At 32.9% G+C, this 17,868-nt stretch overlaps 2 protein-coding genes across 7 annotated transcripts in view; one reads left to right on the top strand and one right to left on the bottom strand.

The window, feature by feature from the left end:
- Positions 1 to 5,637, bottom strand: part of LOC143046410 (CCR4-NOT transcription complex subunit 3-like) — a 43,960-nt gene extending 38,323 nt beyond the window's left edge. For all 5 annotated transcript variants that reach the window (XM_076219563.1, XM_076219565.1, XM_076219566.1 and 2 more), the window contains exons 1-2: positions 5,452 to 5,637; positions 1,694 to 1,761 (exon numbers count right to left, since the gene is read on the bottom strand). In XM_076219563.1, coding sequence (XP_076075678.1) covers positions 1,694 to 1,761; positions 5,452 to 5,476 — 93 coding nt within the window. In that variant the 5' untranslated portion in view covers positions 5,477 to 5,637. The remainder of the gene's footprint in view (positions 1 to 1,693; positions 1,762 to 5,451) is intronic.
- Positions 5,638 to 5,857: 220 nt separating this feature from the next.
- LOC143046409 (centrosomal protein of 131 kDa-like) overlaps positions 5,858 to 17,868 on the top strand; it is a 35,893-nt gene continuing 23,882 nt past the window's right edge. Inside the window, exons 1-8 of one of the 2 annotated variants that reach the window (XM_076219562.1) lie at positions 5,858 to 6,013; positions 8,778 to 8,914; positions 10,497 to 10,545; positions 11,019 to 11,097; positions 13,788 to 13,899; positions 15,214 to 16,038; positions 17,286 to 17,443; positions 17,542 to 17,587. In XM_076219562.1, the coding sequence (XP_076075677.1) occupies positions 8,789 to 8,914; positions 10,497 to 10,545; positions 11,019 to 11,097; positions 13,788 to 13,899; positions 15,214 to 16,038; positions 17,286 to 17,443; positions 17,542 to 17,587 (1,395 nt within the window). In that variant the 5' untranslated portion in view covers positions 5,858 to 6,013; positions 8,778 to 8,788. Of the gene's footprint in view, positions 6,014 to 8,777; positions 8,915 to 10,496; positions 10,546 to 11,018; positions 11,098 to 13,787; positions 13,900 to 15,213; positions 16,039 to 17,285; positions 17,496 to 17,541; positions 17,588 to 17,868 lie in introns of both variants that reach the window. The other variant, XM_076219561.1, reaches the window with a different exon arrangement.

The raw sequence follows: 17,868 nt of genomic DNA, 5'->3' as shown, positions 1-17,868 counted from the left end.
AAAATATTTTCTAAAAATTTACAAACATTTATGAAAATTGTTAAAAAAATTACTATAAAGGGCAATAACTCCTTAAGGGGTCAACTGCATCTTACTTTGCTGAACATTATTGCTGTTAAAAGTTTATCTTTATCGATAATATATTCAAGATAATAACCAAAAACTGCAAAATTTCCTTAAAATTACTAATTTGGGGGCAGCAACCCAACAACGGGTTGTCGGATATGTCTGAAAATTTCAGGGCAGATAGATCTTGACCTAATAGACAGTTTAACCCCCATGTCAGATTTTCTCTGAATGCTTTGGTTTCAGAGTTATAAGCCAAAATCTACATTTGACCCCCTATGTTCTATTTTTAGCCATGGCGGCCATCTTGGTTGGTTGGCAGGGTCACGCCACACATTTTTAAAACTAGATACACTAATGATGATTGTGGCCAAGTTTGGTTAAATTTGGCACAGTGGTTTCAGAGAAGATTTTTGTAAAAGTTTACAGACAACGGACGCCAAGTGATGACAAAAGCTCACTTGACCTTTCAGGGAAAAAAGGTCGGACAAGTAAAAGCTGTATCAAGCTTGTCCGTCGGGACAAGTTCAATTATTTTGCAAAACATAAATTTTAATAATCCAACTTTGATGAACAAACTAATTATAAACAAAAAACAAGAAAACAAATATTAATTTGACATGTGTCTGTATTCTGTTTATTCAAATTCAAACCGTTTTCTTCTTCTTTTTCTACTTGCAATCGATAATTTTTTACTGGTTCTTTGTCAGGTACATTTCAAAAGGTAAAAGATATACTATTCTTGGAAACCAGTGTAACTGATCGGAATCGAATCAATGATGGCTTTGTAGATAGGTAACTTTACAGGACAGTTCGTCACCTGGACAGGTTTAGCTCCAAGTTGCATAGACAGTTTGGCACCGTAGGAGACATTATTTAGTAGACATTATTGATAGACAGTTTGGCAAGGCAGGAGACATTTCGGGACAAAAACTAATCAGTACCTCATTTTGCTACCTTATTTGGTTCCTTATAATACATTCCATACCAGAAATTTTTTCACAAAAGTATTTTTTTTATTTACCATAAAATTCACAAAATCATATTTGATCATAACATCATAAGTAGGAAAAACAATACTTGCAATATAGTGACCTATAGTTGTAAATTTCTGCGTCATTTGGTCTCTTGCTGAGAGTTGTCTCATTGGCAATCAGACCTTATCTTCTTTTTATTGATTGTATTTGAATACACTTTTTTCAACTTAGAAAAATATAGGATACAAATGTCAAATGAGTGTGCAGGCCTATCAGATGGTGCCTCATGTGCAGAGTCTGATGAGACAAGCATTGATGAAAACTAGAACCTAAGTCCTGTGACAAGACTAGATTCAGTTGTACTTGACTCATATTTTTGAAAAGTATTTCAAGAGAAAAACATCAAATTCTGTTCTATTGTTAAATTCGTTTTGTTCCTTTAATCAACATAAGATGTAAAAAGGTTATTTTTAGTAAAAAAAAATGGACAAGTAACAATTTCATTCGGACAAGTAAGCTGGACAAGTTGAAAAAAAGTTATTGTAGAGGCCTGTGATGGGCTGTTAAAGCCATGACATGAACAATTTGAAACAATTGAATTGAGAATCTTTGTGTACACAATCTAAAAACATCATTTCAATATAAAATACCTTTTGCCAAATATCTTCAAATGACTCCACACCTTCTGTTACTTTTTTAAGACATCTATCTATTTCTCCTGAAAACAGAAAAAAAAAACAAATACTTTTCTACACAAATAAAAATTCAGGGGATGCTTTTGACATGTTAAAATTTATGGATTTAGTTTTGTTGACAACCATGTGCTTTTTGGAGGTAAATGTAGTGTAGAGGAACTTTACTATTACCTGCAAACATTGTAACTAAATTGTCTATTTATTTATATCAGGAGTCCCAATATTTCAGAATCATAGACAGAAGTGAATTCTCTTTTTGAAACAAATAGGGAGAAGTGGTTAGACTTGAAAGAGAAGTGCTCATTAGTGTAACAGGCTACAAAGTTACTTTAATAATAATATCTTATATCTTTATGAAGTTTTTTTTTTTATTGTTCAATTCATACCTGAGAATACAAGTAAAAAAACAGTTGTTTCAGTTTATGTCTTAAAGTGTCGTTCATTAATAACTACACTATTGATATTTGTCCTTGAAAGAAAACTTTTAACAAAATAAACAATTATATTTGTTTGACAAGATTTAGAAAAGGAATTTGCCAAGGCAAAATTAAGAATATTTTGATGCACGCTCTCAGATATTAAGAGAAAAATACTTTACGAAAGATAAATGTTTGAAATAACATATCATGACCAATCTGTCAATGTTTTCACCTTTTTTTTATCAATGTATATTGAACTGATAATTGGCTGTTTCATCAAAGAATATGGAACAACTAAATAATTGCTGTAAAAAAATTGTGATCTATATCCAAATCTAACATGTTCGGTATACTATGTAAGACATAACAGTGTCCACATGGACACTTTTTCATTGAAACTTGGTATTTAATAATGTCCATTGCCATGGAATGGTGTCCCTCAAACGAACAGATTTTTACTCCCTAACAATATGAAATAGTGTCCACTCACAGGACAAATTTTCATAGTAGTTGCTATTAAATTGTGTCCTCCAAGGGAAGTAATAAAAGGTCATTAAAAAGTTTTATTATACTTGAATTTTAATCAAAATATGAAGGATTGATGAGAAATTGATCAATATATATCTATGTAAACAAATAAATAATGGATTGAAGTGGATATAGAGAAATTTAAGTTCTAACAAATTCCCAGCAAATGGTATTAATGATAATGAAAGAATAACAATAAGAAGGAAGTGTAAAATCAAATATGAAGAACTTTATAATATTTATTATGTCAGATAAGAAGGCAATAGAAAATAAATAATGTCCATTGCCATGAAATATTGTCTCCTAAGTGGACAGCATTTTACAGCAACAGTTATGAAATATGGTCTATCTGCAGAACAAATTTTCGTAGTGAATGTTATTTAATTGTGTCCTCAAAGAAAAATAAAATGGAACAGCATCTTACATGTATATAATTATATTAAAAAATACAGATATGAAGATAAGGATGGTCATGATGGTATGAGTGCCAATGAGACAATTTTTATGTCAAAGTAACAATTAATTCAAGTTCGTAATTAAAGTTAAAATGCGTCCAGTAATAACAAGGCAATGGGTATCATTTAATACTTTAATCATATCAAAAAAATGCCCTGGCGGACACAATGTCCTGTGAAAAAAATGTCCACCTGGACAATATTATGGTACCTAGTGAATAAAGTCCATGTTCATGGACACTATTTTCATACCTGAGGACATGTTTTCATACGAAATTGTGTCCAGGACACATTTAAATAAGTAAATATTGTCGAAATGTGTCCGGTGGACATTTTTTCATGGAGGTCATTATTAAATCCTACAACTAAAACATGCTTTCAGATTAGGTCATGTCTGTCAAATATGATAATTTTCAGTGTTCTCAAAAACGAGGACTCAAGTCTGTGCCAAACCCTCAGCTGAACAGTCCTGAGCAATGAAATAGAGGCAGGTCTGCCAAATCGTATTACAATTCTGGTCAATGTTTCATGTGTTTTCTTCCTCTTGGTTCTGTGTCAATATTGATTATTGTATTTTAATATGGATTGGCACAGATCAATAGAATGAAAATTTCTAGGTAAAATATTAACTCTGAAATATGTTCAAGGGGCTATCCCTAGTAAGCCCTTGAAATGTAACGTGACTGACACAAGAACTAATCATGACAAAAAGCACAATCACGAGGAACACAGAATTTTTTTCAGCTGCTCTCTACAAATGCCCTTTATACAATTTACATTTTTATTTTTTACCTTGAATTTCCTTATAAAACACAAAATGTCACACAGAAACCAAAAGAGTTTGACAATGACTGGGACCAATTGACTAGGACTCAATTAATTAGTACATACATGTAGGAAACTTTGTAGATACATGGAAATTAGTTGTAATGCAATCATGTTTTGATGGCAAATGAATCAACACAAAAAAGAAATATACATGTCAGCATAGATACAAATCTTGTTTTAACACCACAACCCAGTAGCATTCTGGCAATTAGTCTTCCACCTACATGTAGTTATAATTTTTCCTCTTCTTACAATTTCAGTGAAATCATAGCTTGTAGCTATATATAGAAGTACCTGTCCTGAACAAGCATGAAATATTAGCCACAGGACATAAAGCAACCCAACAATCATAAATTAAACTGAATGCCTATTCAGTGGTGTCTCTTCAAAATATTTCTTGGGCCCCGATATAATTGAAATTTCTTTTTATCTTTTGACTCATGTTGCAGCATTGCAAATACAGTTTTAGAAATCTGGTCACTTTTGCTTGCTATAGTTTAAGATCTGAGCGATAGGAAAGGCATTTCAAAATACTGCATGAACCAGATCAGCTGTAAGAATTGGCACACTACTTTTAAAAAGAAAGAAGTTCTATTTATTGTAAATTAACAAAAAAAAAAGATATAAATTAAGCGACAACAATTTTTGATAAGAGAGTAAATAACACACTAGAATGGGATTCTACATTGTAAAATGGATTATAATTTTGATTTTAAGGCACTGTGTAATCCACTATCAGTAGCAAGCAAATATGTAGCTCATGAGTGGATCCAACTTTATCAATTATTGTCAATATTGGATATTTTCAAACAATTTTAAACTAATATATAGTTATCTATTTTTTTTCGGTTTTATTGATCAACTTGTACAGCACCTGCACTTGATGACACAGCATTGGTGTAATGGTATATTTTCTGTTGCTGATTAACGAAAGAAACAACACTTCTGCTTGTCAAAAACTGAAATTTCATTTGAAAAAGAAAGACCCACAGGAACAAATTATTATGGCAGCTATAATGTAATATTATGCAGCCCAAGCTATATAAACTTGAATTTTTAATGTTAGTCAAATACAACTAACAATTATACAACAATTTGTCAGTTAAATTACAGTGTCAACTATCAAAGTACCAGTTTCAGCAAATGTCATTACAATTGTATTGACTTGATATTCAAATACAACAAAACGTTTAAGGGGAATGCCCTTGAGACAATTAATTAACTGATGAAACTGCGTACTCTTTTATATGGATGCAAATTTTAAATAGGGTCACAGACAATAACAAACAAGCATTGTGATAACATTCATAATGCCTACTATAAATAAAAATCTAAAAGATTGAAACGTGCTGATAAACTTTTTTCAACAGGTACTGAATGTCCATTTAAATCTTTTGCAGACATTTTTTGATGAAATGAAAGAATAGAAATATGGTGCTTACGGGGGAATTTTTAATGACCTAAATAGTTCCGATTTCCTTACCTTGTAGCTTTCGCCTATCAGCCATAGCTATAAATATTGAATCTGAAATGACAGACGCATGCTACGAAATTACTAAGGCACCACAATACCAAATTTTGGTAACCCTTTTTTGCTTTTATTTCGTCTTTCTATTCTTTCAAAAAATCCAAAATGGCTTCCCGAAGAACCTAACAACATACATCCATAATTTAATTCATGCGATATAAAAAATAACAAAAAAGTTAAACTTTATTCAAAATATATAGAATTTGCATTTGAGTACATTTTAGGCCTATTTTACTTTAATCAGTCTAAATTTTGGAAATGAGTACAGTATAAATATAATTTTTGCTTTCGTTACTGTTTTTAAAAAAATAACACTTTATGCCCAAGAATTTGGAACTATTTATGGAAGTTTCGGAAGAGCCTGGTTCCCTTTTATCTACGCATGTGTTGTTTACATCTTATTTCCGGCAATACACAAAAATGTGAACAGACAGAACTGCTAAAAGTGCTAACTGTCACTAGTCTTGAATTGAAATGAACGTTTCTTTGTTCATGTCGTTTTAAGAAGAGACATTCGGTAGGTTGCTTTTCTTGGAAACGAGGCATGTAAATTGTATTCAAAGGTGTATAGTAAATCTGAGAAGATACTGTTACGTGTGTAGTCTAGATTATTTTGATTTTATCTCCACTTTGAACACTATTGGCCTTTATTTTAACTGTTGCCAGTTTTATTGGAAGAGAGAACCACAGATCTCAGAATTCACGACACATTCCCATAGACAACTCAAATCAGGAACATATATATTGACAGGACGGTACTACCTAATAGTTGGTTTCATACATTTTTACACCTTATCGTTATTTGTCCTCCATTACTGGTTATCACACAGGTTCCTATAAATTTTGACATTATAAAACAAAATATCTGACGCCACAATGAAAAAGTTATTGTTGTATGACGTCAAAAGTTTAAGCGACTGGGTCAGCCAGGAACAGAGATAAGGTGTATTGGGGTCTAAGTGTGACACGGGGAGCGTAGCTATAATCCGACACCCCAAAATTCTGACAGTCCAGTAGTCCGACAGTCTGTTAATCCGACAACCCGGGATGGTCCGACACGAAGCCGTGCTGCTGCAAAGGATGATTGTCTTCTTAAAAGCGTATTAGCCAGGGATCTCCATGGCCTGTTTGGGCGCCATCGTTCAAATATCTTGCGCCATCGTTAAATTGTCTTGCGCCATCGTAAAATTGTCTTCCGCCATCGTTCAAAACTTCATCATTTTTTGTAGCCCGACGCCATTTTTTTATCAATTTTAATCAAATGCATGTAATTGCATAACCCTTAGGCTTTTTATGTTATAATCCAATACAGTTCTAACGCCTGGGGGATATCCGGATTAAGATCGCTAATCACTTGTACCTGAGCTTGTACAGGTAGATCAACAAACCAGACACGAGAATACTATCTGAGGATAGACGATCCATTTGTCAAATTAATCAACTAAGTTTCAGCAAATGATTATGATAATTTAGATTAAATAAATAAATTAATAATCCAGTTACAAAGAAAACAGTTGAACAAGTCGAACACATGCTTTATTTTGACTTACGCAATCATCATCCCCCTTTTTTAAGAAGTACAAAATAAGACGCAGAACAGTAAATATTATTTCATCGCAAATAACTCGAGTGCTGCTGTAACGATAATTTAGAATTACTTTAAAAGTTTAAAAGTAAAAACTTCAATATTTCCTGTATAGAAATATCGTATCGTAATTCCGAAACCATTTCGTATATATTACAATCAAATTGGTACATCCGCGTTTCCGGTTTCTATTCAGACTCGAAAGATGCATGTTGCACAGCATCAATTTGCCAGATAAAGTTATTAAAAACCTTTTCATTTGTCAACGTTTGCTTTACAAATCTCTTTAACCTTTTACATAACCTGTACGAATCGTTTTGTTGTTGCTGCAAATCAGCCATACCGGTAATGGGTTCTGAATTTGACAGTGTCCATGAAAAATAAGTTCCACATCATATGATTTTTAACTCCCATAACAATTACCAAAAATACAAGAAATCTACATGGGGACCTTCATGACAGCTTTTCGTCATTCTCGACTAAGGGGGGATCATGAAGACTTGGCATTTGAATGGTTAAAAATGTCAATAAATGAAAATATTGATACTTCTAATTCTATAATGAAAATTCAAATAAATATAATTTAAATAAGCAATGAATTAGCATGTTCACCATTCCTTGTATGGAGGGATAAAATACTTTCGATCACACTACACTGTACAGCGTAGACACGGTTTGTAATGGTGAAAGTTCCTCCATCGTTCAATTTTCATCCATGGAGATCCCTGATTAGCATACTGCTGAAACGCGAGCAGTGTTTAAAATTTTTAAAGTGGAATGCATCGAAATGGGATATAAATTAAAATCCTTCTTGATCTTGTTTGAACAATTAATATAAGATTCCTTATATCATCATATCGATGTTCATAACGAGAATGTCTGTTTACATACATTTTGTACATGCGCAAGATTTTACAAACGTTCCATGTCTATATAGACATACTTTTCAGAGACAAGTTACCGTGCGTCGGACAATCGGGCTGTCAGATTATAGGACTGTCGGACTATCAGGCTGTCGGATTAAAGGACTGTCGGACTATCGGACTGTCAGATTATGGGACTGTCGGATTATAGGTCTGACCCAGACACAGGATTGCTGATTTTTGTAAGCGTGAGATGTGAAAGTCTGCATCTAACGATCTCATAAGCATTTAGTTTGTTTTTTTTGCATACAAAGATAGTACAAATTTAAGTTCAATATTTTATTGCCAAAAGCTGAACTATTTAAGAAATCCTTTGCTTATTCTGGATCAGTATTAGGAATGGACTACCACACAAAATGTGTAAAGCTCAAAACACTTTTACTTTTTAGCAAAGTATCAAGAAGTACCTAACACAACCCTGATAAGAAATGTTTGCTACAATGTATTTGTATTTTTTTTTATTTTCATTTGATTTTTTGGTTTCATGTATACATCTTAAACAGCATTATATCTTATGTTAATAACAATACATTGAACTACATGACTGTAAATTAACTATGTGTAAATATCTTGTAATTTGTATTTGAGGGCCTCAGGGAAGATTAGTTTACTGAGTTTACCCTCTTTAAATAAAGAATTTATTATTATTATTATTATTATTATTATTAAAGACGCCAATTACAGAAGCACATGATTTAAAACACTATTTTATGTATCAGTAGCTAAGATGCTCAATTATAAAAAAGATACATATCTTTATTATATATTGACAGATTTGACAGTCATGACTTCAAGAAGTCAGAAGTCAGATTTAAATCTCAGCTTGACTGGATCCCAGATATCCTCAAGTTCAAAGTCACGTCCTTTACATCGGCCTAGTTCTGTTACTGATGTAAGACAATCTAAAGGGGTAAGTAGATTCTGTGACTGATGTGAGGCAATCTAAAAACAGGTAAGTCAATTCTGTTGCTGATGTAAGACAATCTAAAGGGGTAAGTCAATTCTGTTACTGATGTGAGACAATCTAAAGGGGTAAGTCAATTCTGTTACTGTTGTGAGACAATCTAAAGGGGTAAGTCAATTCTGTTACTGTTGTGAGGCAATCTAAAGGGGTAAGTCAATTCTGTTGCTGATGTAAGACAATCTAAAGGGGTAAGTCAATTCTGTTACTGTTGTGAGGCAATCTAAAGGGGTAAGTCAATTCTGTTACTGTTGTGAGGCAATCTAAAGGGGTAAGTCAATTCTGTTGCTGATGTAAGACAATCTAAAGGGGTAAGTCAATTCTGTTACTGATGTAAGACAATCTAAAGGGGTAAGTCAATTCTGTTGCTGATGTAAGACAATCTAAAGGGGTAAGTCAATTCTGTTACTGTTGTGAGGCAATCTAAAAACAGGTTAGTCAATTCTGTTACTGATGTAAGACAATCTAAAGGGGTAAGTCAATTCTGTTACTGATGTGAGGCAATCTAAAGGGGTAATATAAAAAAGAAGATGTGGTATGATTGCCAATGAGACAACTATCCACAAAAGACCAAAATGACACAGACATTAACAACTATAGGTCAATGTATGGCCTTCAACAATGAGCAAAGCCCATACCGCATAGTCAGCTTTAAGAGGCCCCGATAAGACAATGTAAAACAATTCAAACAAGAAAACTAACAGCCTTATTTATGTAAAAAAAATGAACGAAAAACAAATATGTAACACATAAACAAACGACAACCACTGAATAACAGGCTCCTGACTTGGGACAGGCACATACATAAATAATGTGGCGGGTTTAAACATGTTAGCGGGATCCCAACCCTCCCCCTAACCTGGGACAGTGGTATAACAGTACAACATAAGAACGAACTATAAAAATCAGTTGAAAAAGGCTTAACTCATCAGATGGACAAAAATACAAGTGGACGTGGCCCGGTACTTATACATCCCGACACAAAAAGACACAATGAACAGATCTGAGAGTACTCGCAGTTATCTGACAGCTAGTTCAAAGCCACTAACAACTAATAAAAAAAATCATGCAACTAAGACTAAAGTCGATTCTGTTACTGATGTGAGGCAATCTAAAGGGGTAAGTCGAATAAAGCTGAATTTCTCTTATTTTGTTGATCTATAGTAATAGAATCAAAGCTTTGACAAGTTTAGTGAATTTACTAAGACCTGAAATCAACACAATATTTTGTGGCCTGAAATCAAAATAGTATTTTGTTATTGAAGAGAGTGTCAATGATAGACCAGATTCGTTCATTGTAACACAAAGGTACACTTTTCTGGGAACTATAGTATAAAAACTGTTATCTTAATAAGTGAAACATCAAGCAGAGAAATTCAACCAAACAAAAGGCACTTGATTCTTCAGTGGAGGCATCAGTAGATGATGAAAAAACTAATCAAGAAACTATTGTTTTATTTAAATGTTCTCAAGCATATGAAAGGTAGATATCAAATGTACAAAGATAACCAAATTGACTTTATTTTGACAGGATGTACAGAAATCACAGTCCAGTACAAAAAAGAGGAATTCTCTACATGGTAAAATTTAATGATAGTATAATTCATTTAAATATAAACAAAATCAACTTCAACTTAAATAAAATAGTAAAAACATGTGCATGCAATAATAAAAAAAAAATGAAAAATCAGTAAAACTAAAAGATGAACATTTTTGTCAAGCCTTCAACATCAGTCATAAAAAGTTTGACATAAGGATAGTGATCAGGCGGCAGCATTAGCTTACTACTTAAAAGCTATATATTTTAGAAGGTTTAAGACCTGGATGCTTCATACTTAGTCTATAGATGCCTTATTGACTTATTTTCAGTGAGTAGAATACCTTCTGTGTATTACCTGCAATAATCCAATTAGTCAACAAGTATGTGTAATTATAGAAATGAACATATATCATTGTCCTGTTTATGTTAATATTTGTCAATAATAGTAAAGACTGCATTTTGACACTTTGTGAACACATTGTTGAATTTAACTTATTATTTATATATAAACAGGAGTTGATAATTTAAGTCAAAGAAGTGATGCATCTTCAGCTCGGAAGAAAAATCCAAGGCAACATGGGAGATCTCCTAGGTAAGAAAAATCTAAGGCAACATGGCAGATCTGCTTTTGCTAAGTAAGAAAAATCCAAGGTAACATGGCAGATCTCTAAAGGTAAGAAAAATCTAAGGCAACATGGCAGATCTGCTTCTGCCATATAAGAAAAATCCAAGGCAACATGGCAGATCTGCTAGGTAAGAAAAATCTAGGGCAACATGGCAGATCTGCTTCTACTAAATAAGAAAAATCAAAGGCAACATGGTAGATCTGCTAGGTAAGAAAAATTCGTAAGGGTTCCACGGAACCCAGTGTCTCGCCTACTTTTGCTGTTAATCGCAGACTCAACAAAAATGAGGAAAAACATCAATAAAAATTTCCCTCTCGATACTGTCTTTTGATTGAAAGAAGCTTCCAAGTTTGGTAAAAAAATCCAGGATAGTTTATGAATCTAATAAATGTTTTATAAACTTTAACTGCAGACTGTATGTAATGTTAACTGGAAGAAAAACTAAGTCCATTTATAAGTAAAATACGGAAAAAGTGATTTTTTTTTTTACAAAATTGACTTCTGAATAATATCTTATGATCAGAAACAAGCTTTTGTCTAAGTTTGGTAGAAATCCAGGATAGTTTAAGAACATTGTAAAAATTTTAAAAACTTAAACCACAGAGTGAATGTTTTGTTTCTGGCAAAAAAACTAAGTCCATTTATAAGTAAAATACGGAAAAGTGGAAATTTATTTTTACAAAATTTTCTTCTTGATACTATCTTATGATCATAAACAAGCTTCTGTCCAAGTTTGGTACAAATCAAGGATAGTTTATGAAAGTTATTAAAATTTTAAAAACTTTTAACCACAGAGTGAATGTAATTTTTCCTCGCAGAAAAACTAAGTCCATTTATAAGTAAAATATGGAAAAGTGGAAATTTATTTTTACAAAATTTACTTCTGGATACTTTCTTATGATCATAAACAAGCTTCTGTCCAAGTTTGGTACAAATCAAGGATAGTTTATGAAAGTTATTAAAATTTTAAAAACTTTAACCACAGAGTGAATGTAATGTTTCCTCGCAGAAAAACTAAGTCCATTTATAAGTAAAATACGGAAAAAATGGAATTTTATTTTTACAAAATTTACTTCTGGATACTTTCTTATGATCATAAACAAGCTTCTGTCCAAGTTTGGTAGAAATTCAGTATAGTTTAAGAAAGTTATTAAAATTTCAAAAACTTTAACCACAGAGTGAATATTTGTGGACGCCGCCGACGACGACGCCGACGACGACGGAATGTAGGATCGCTTAGTCTCGCTTTTTCGACTAAAGTCAAAGGCTCGACAAAAATCAAAGGCAACATTGCAGATCTGCTTCTGCCAAATAAGAAAAATCCAAGGCAACATTGCTGATCTGCTAAGTAAGAAAAATCTAAGGCAACATGGCAGATCTGCTAGGTAAGAAAAATCCAAGCCAACATGGCAAATCTGCAAGGTAAGAAATATCCAAGGCAACATGGCAAATCTGCAAGGTGAGAAAAATCCAAGGCAACAAGGAAGATTTGCTAGCTAAGAAAAATCAAAGGCAACATGGGAGATCTGCTAAATAAGAAAAATCTAAGGCAACATGGCAGATCTGCTTCTGCTAGGTAAGAAAAATTCAAGGCAACATGGGAGATCTGCTTCTGCGAGGTAAGAAAAATCCAAGGCAAATGGCAGATCTGCTTCTGCTAAATAAGAAAAATCCAAGGCAACATTGCAGATCTGCTAAGTAAGAAAAATCTAAGGCAACATGGCAGATCTGCTAGGTAAGAAAAATCCATGGCCACATGGCACATCTGCTAGGTAAGAAAAATCCATGGCAACATGGGAGATCTGCTTCTGCTAGGTAAGAAAAATCCATGGCAAATGGCAGATCTGCTTCTGCTAAATAAGAAAAATCTAAATCTGCTAGGTAAGAAAAATCCAAGGCAACATGGCAAACCTGCAAGGTAAGAAAAATCCAAGGCAACATGGCAAACCTGCAAGGTAAGAAAAATCCAAGGCAACATGGCAAACCTGCAAGGTAAGAAAAATCCAAGACAACATGGCAGATCTGTAAGGTAAGAAAAAAATTCAAGGCAGCAAGGAAGATTTGCTAGCTAAGAAAAATCCTAGGCAACATGGCAGATCTGCTTCTGCTAGGTAAGAAAAATCCAAGGCAACATGGCAGATCTGCTTCTGCTAGGTGAAAAAAATCCAAGGCAACATGGAAGACCTGCTAGGTAAGAAAAATCTGACGCAACATGTAAGATCTGCTAGGTAAGAAAAATCCAAGGCAACATGGCAGATCTGCTTCTGCTAGGTGAGAAAAATCCAAGGCAACATGGAAGACATGCTAGGTAAGAAAAATCTGAGGCAACATGAGAGATCTGCAAGGTAAGACAAATTCAAGGTCAGAAAAAATCGGGATAACATTGAACATCTCCAAGGTCAGAAAAGTTCAAGACAACATAAGACATCTTCAAGGTCTGAAAAGTTTAAGACAACACTAGACATCTGCAAAAAAGTTCAAGGCAAAACATAAGATATCTACAAGGTCAAAAGTTTAAGACATCATTGGACATCTGCATATTATGGTCGCGACACCATAAAAAATCTGTATGGTCAGATAGATAGAACATAATGCTTTTATTTTAATTATTTAGCCCACATTATAAGAAAAGTAACATTTTTTTTAATTTTTTCAGTGATGACTTCCTGGAACTGTTTGAGAATTCAATGCAACCAAAGATCAAAGCTCCTTCAGCTTCCCAGAAGAAACCAGGACCCAATGCAGTTAAAGTTCTCTGGCAGCCAAGCGTAAGTTTAATAGGAATTCTAATATGACATGCTTCTTTTGCTTTGTAAACAAACCCATGCTCAAATCCAATGAAATTTGTTTGTACATGGGTATATTGACTACTTCAGAAAAATGAATTTTATCAGATTGGCATGAATTTAATGTATTTCATTAACTTAAAACACTTTCAAACTCTTTAAATGAATCGATGCACATGTTGTTACTGACTACAATGTGTTACAATTCACAATTGACATATTTGACCTAGAAAAGACAATGTTCATGTTAACTGGTCAAAACCTCTCCCTCTGAAAATATACATTGCATGCTGTGAGCCTGTTTACAAACAGAAAAAGGAGGTTCACGGAAGAGACTACACAAACGCTCTATACCTATACACATTGGACATAGAAATTACTGTAATTGTCTTAATTAGAATCGAAATAATTGATGTAAGCTATACTTAATTGTAGTTTTAACATGGGAAGGCATTATATTCATGTTATTTTAGCCCTCACTTTCACTCAAGGAAAAAATAATCATGAATACAATGCCTACCCATGTTAAAACTACAATAAAGTATAGCTTGCATCAATTATTACCTAATTAAAATGAATAAAAGGAGATGAAGGGTACATGTACAGAGAACTCCACCAAAAGACACAAAATAAAAATAGAATTCAATTTCCAATGAGTCAAATGTTGATTATTACTATGACAATACATACATTTACTATAACATACTATATGGTGCTCTATCAATAGATTATAAATGTGGTAATATAGTTTTACAGAAACAGTGCAATTTCTGATCCCATGGTGCTATTTGAAAAAAATGGGCAGAACACTGTATCTCGAAGCTAGAAAGAAAAAAACTGGATTAACAATTTTTATAATAGTTTAATGTGTCAAAATTGGCATGAAAGTTAGATCAGTACCTTGAATGAGTTAAATAATCAGAAAGATCTGAAACAAGGACTACTTGGCATGAAGGTTAGATCAGTACCTTGAATGAGTTAAATAATCAGAAAGATCTGAAACAAGGACTACTTAGCATGAAGGTTAGATCAGTACCTTGAATGAGTTAAATAATCAGAAAGATCTGAAACAAGGACTATTCTTTAATTTGATCATGTCCTTCTTTGAATGAAGAATTTTACTAACTAATATCTTGGATATGTATGATAATTGGAAATGTAGAAGCTTTCTTCCAAAGGAAGCATGTGGTCAGCAAGATTGCTCGCTTGTATGATTCTGTCATTTGAAATTATTTCAAAGTATTCAATCTAAGTACTATTAGCATTTTCTTTCAATAATAAATATTTTTTTTACAGCCAAAGAAATTTGGAGCAGGTGATAGTGCAAAAACAAATAGTACGACAAGATCTAATAGTACATCAAAAACAAATAGTACAGCAAGATCTAATAGTACAGCAAGAACAGAGAATAAAGATTTTGATGATTTTTTACCTCCATCAGACAGACAGGAGAATTTTTTCCAACCATCTAGTGTTCGTAGCAGCTCTGATTCAGAAGAAGACTGTTTATCATCCAGCTTGAGTAAAATACAAGCACTTAAAGAAAAACATAAACTTCAACAAGATAAAATGAATGATTTATTCCTCAGTCCCCGTGATAGGGTTGTGAACAGTCCACGTGATAGGGTTGTGAAAGACGCAGTGCCTAAAGCTAGTAACTTTAGTGGCATTGCTAACAATATGGTTGTAACTAGTAAACCTCAACAAGTGAAAGCATCGTTGTCAAATATCGAAAATTCTTATCAAAATATTAAACATAAAACTCCCGTTAATGAAGTGAAAAAACAAGATGTGTCGCAACAATTAAAAAAACAAGATACATCACAACAAATAGGTCGGAATATTGCAGAGGATTTTATAAAGACTTTAAACAATGCAGCAACAAAAATTCAGCGATGCTATCGAGAGCACAAAGCTCAGCAATTGAGAAATGAGGCAACTGTGAAAGCAGGAGAAGCAGCCCTTAAACGTTTACTTCAACAGAAAAAACAGGATCATGTTGATCATAAAATATTGGACTTAGATTTTCTTAGTGAGGATGAAAGTGAGAAAAAAAGTGTTGAAGACAGGAAAAAATTAAGAGAGGAAAAAGCTAGGCAAGCAAGACAACAAGCTATTCAGGTATAATTTTTCCACAATTTTGCTCTTCATATGAAAATTATTAACTCACTACGATTTCCTGATATTTTTCTGAAAAGGTTTGATCTCTTTTTCTCTCTTAACTAGATGATAAATTGAATTACTATAATTTTCAAACCTTTTTTTGTCCCATACAATTTTTTACCTGTACTGGTCTCTGATATTGAATGTTATAATCTTTACTTGTTCTATTACTTCAAGGCTGTTCCATTTAAACATACATCATTGTATTAATTCAAGGCTGTTCCATTTAAACATACATCATCGTAACCAAGTTCAAAGAAGATTCTTTCAAACTTGGTCCAATGCTTATAGAGGCATTTTTTTTTACAAATTTCTCTTACATTTTCATTGTGCAAAAGTGATTTGGCACCCATCCATAGCTAAGATTTCAAATTGCTTTCACTGTGTCTCATTTATTCTTTTATGGAACAGCTTTTATTTTTTAAATAATATTTATATCAGGGACCTCAGTGACCGAGTGGTCTTAGTAGTTACTACTGTAATCACTAGCCAGTCAACACTGAAGTTGTGAGTTCGAAACCCGCAGGTGAACACTACATGTACAATAATCTTAATTGACTTGGATTGTCAGTTTTCCTATCAAGGGTTGTTAATTTTTTTCTAGGCACTCCAGCTTCCTCAATTAATAAAGACTGGCCACCACAAAGTAGCCTAAATGCAGTGCTTAAAAGTGGCGGTAAAATCTTTAAGAATACATTTCTGTAGAATAGTACATGTATATATTTTTTCAAAACTTTATTAACATAAAAAATAGTCCTTCACTCAACATTGCAGCTGTTGGAAAATCACAAAGAATTAGTCTTTAGTCTTTAGTATGCGTCATCTTGACACTGATTTTCTCATATGTACTTTGGTCACTTGCGCGTTTGTATACAAAGAATCAAAATTTGCTGTTTCAAAATCTAGTGCATTCTTGGTAATATTTCCAAAATGTACACCAAAACATTTTTGATTGGATAAGAATGTATAAAATAATGGAACATCAGTGAATGGCATACTTATGGGGTACACACAAAGAAATTACCTACAGTTCTTTATATTCTGATTCAACATGAAGGATTACCTCCCTTGTATCTACTGTTATATCACAAAGAATCACAAGCACTTGTATCTACTGTGAAATCACATGGAATCACAAGACTACTGTATAACTTGAAAAAATTGATGAACGCTAAATATTTACATACTTTATTCATATTCTACAGGAATTACAGAAAAAAAGGGAACTAAAAAGGGAAGAAGTTAAAAGAAAAGCGGAGGAGGAAATAACATATTTACAAGCTAGTGGCAAAATAACTAAAAAACCATTACGTGTAGGAAAGACACCAGTCAGTCCTGTACACAGTAAATCTAAAGATAGTAACACAAATACTAATGTTTCTACACTTAAAGATGAGGAGGAAGATTTATTAGAGGTATTTATATATTCAGAACAAACACTAACATTGATCATGATACAAATACTTCTGTTTCTACACTTAAAGATGAGGAAGAAGATTTATTAGAGGTATTTATATATTCAGAACAAACACTAACATTGATCGTGACACAAATACTTCTCTTTCTACACTTAAAGATGAGGAGGAAGATCTATTAGAGGTATTTATATATTCAGAACAAACACTAACATCGATCGTGCTACAAATACAGTTTCTACACTTTAAGTTTGAGAATAAAGATTTATTAGAGGTATACATAAACACACAAAAATAAAACAAAAACATAAAAGTAGAAAAGAACTGATATGAGAGTACTTTCAGTTAAGGAAAGCTAATAAAAAGTAACTAT

The sequence above is a fragment of the Mytilus galloprovincialis genome, chromosome 9, assembly GCF_965363235.1.
Source record: "Mytilus galloprovincialis chromosome 9, xbMytGall1.hap1.1, whole genome shotgun sequence".
Taxonomy (NCBI): Eukaryota; Metazoa; Mollusca; class Bivalvia; order Mytilida; family Mytilidae; genus Mytilus; species Mytilus galloprovincialis.
This window is presented reverse-complemented; position numbering and strand designations above follow the sequence as displayed.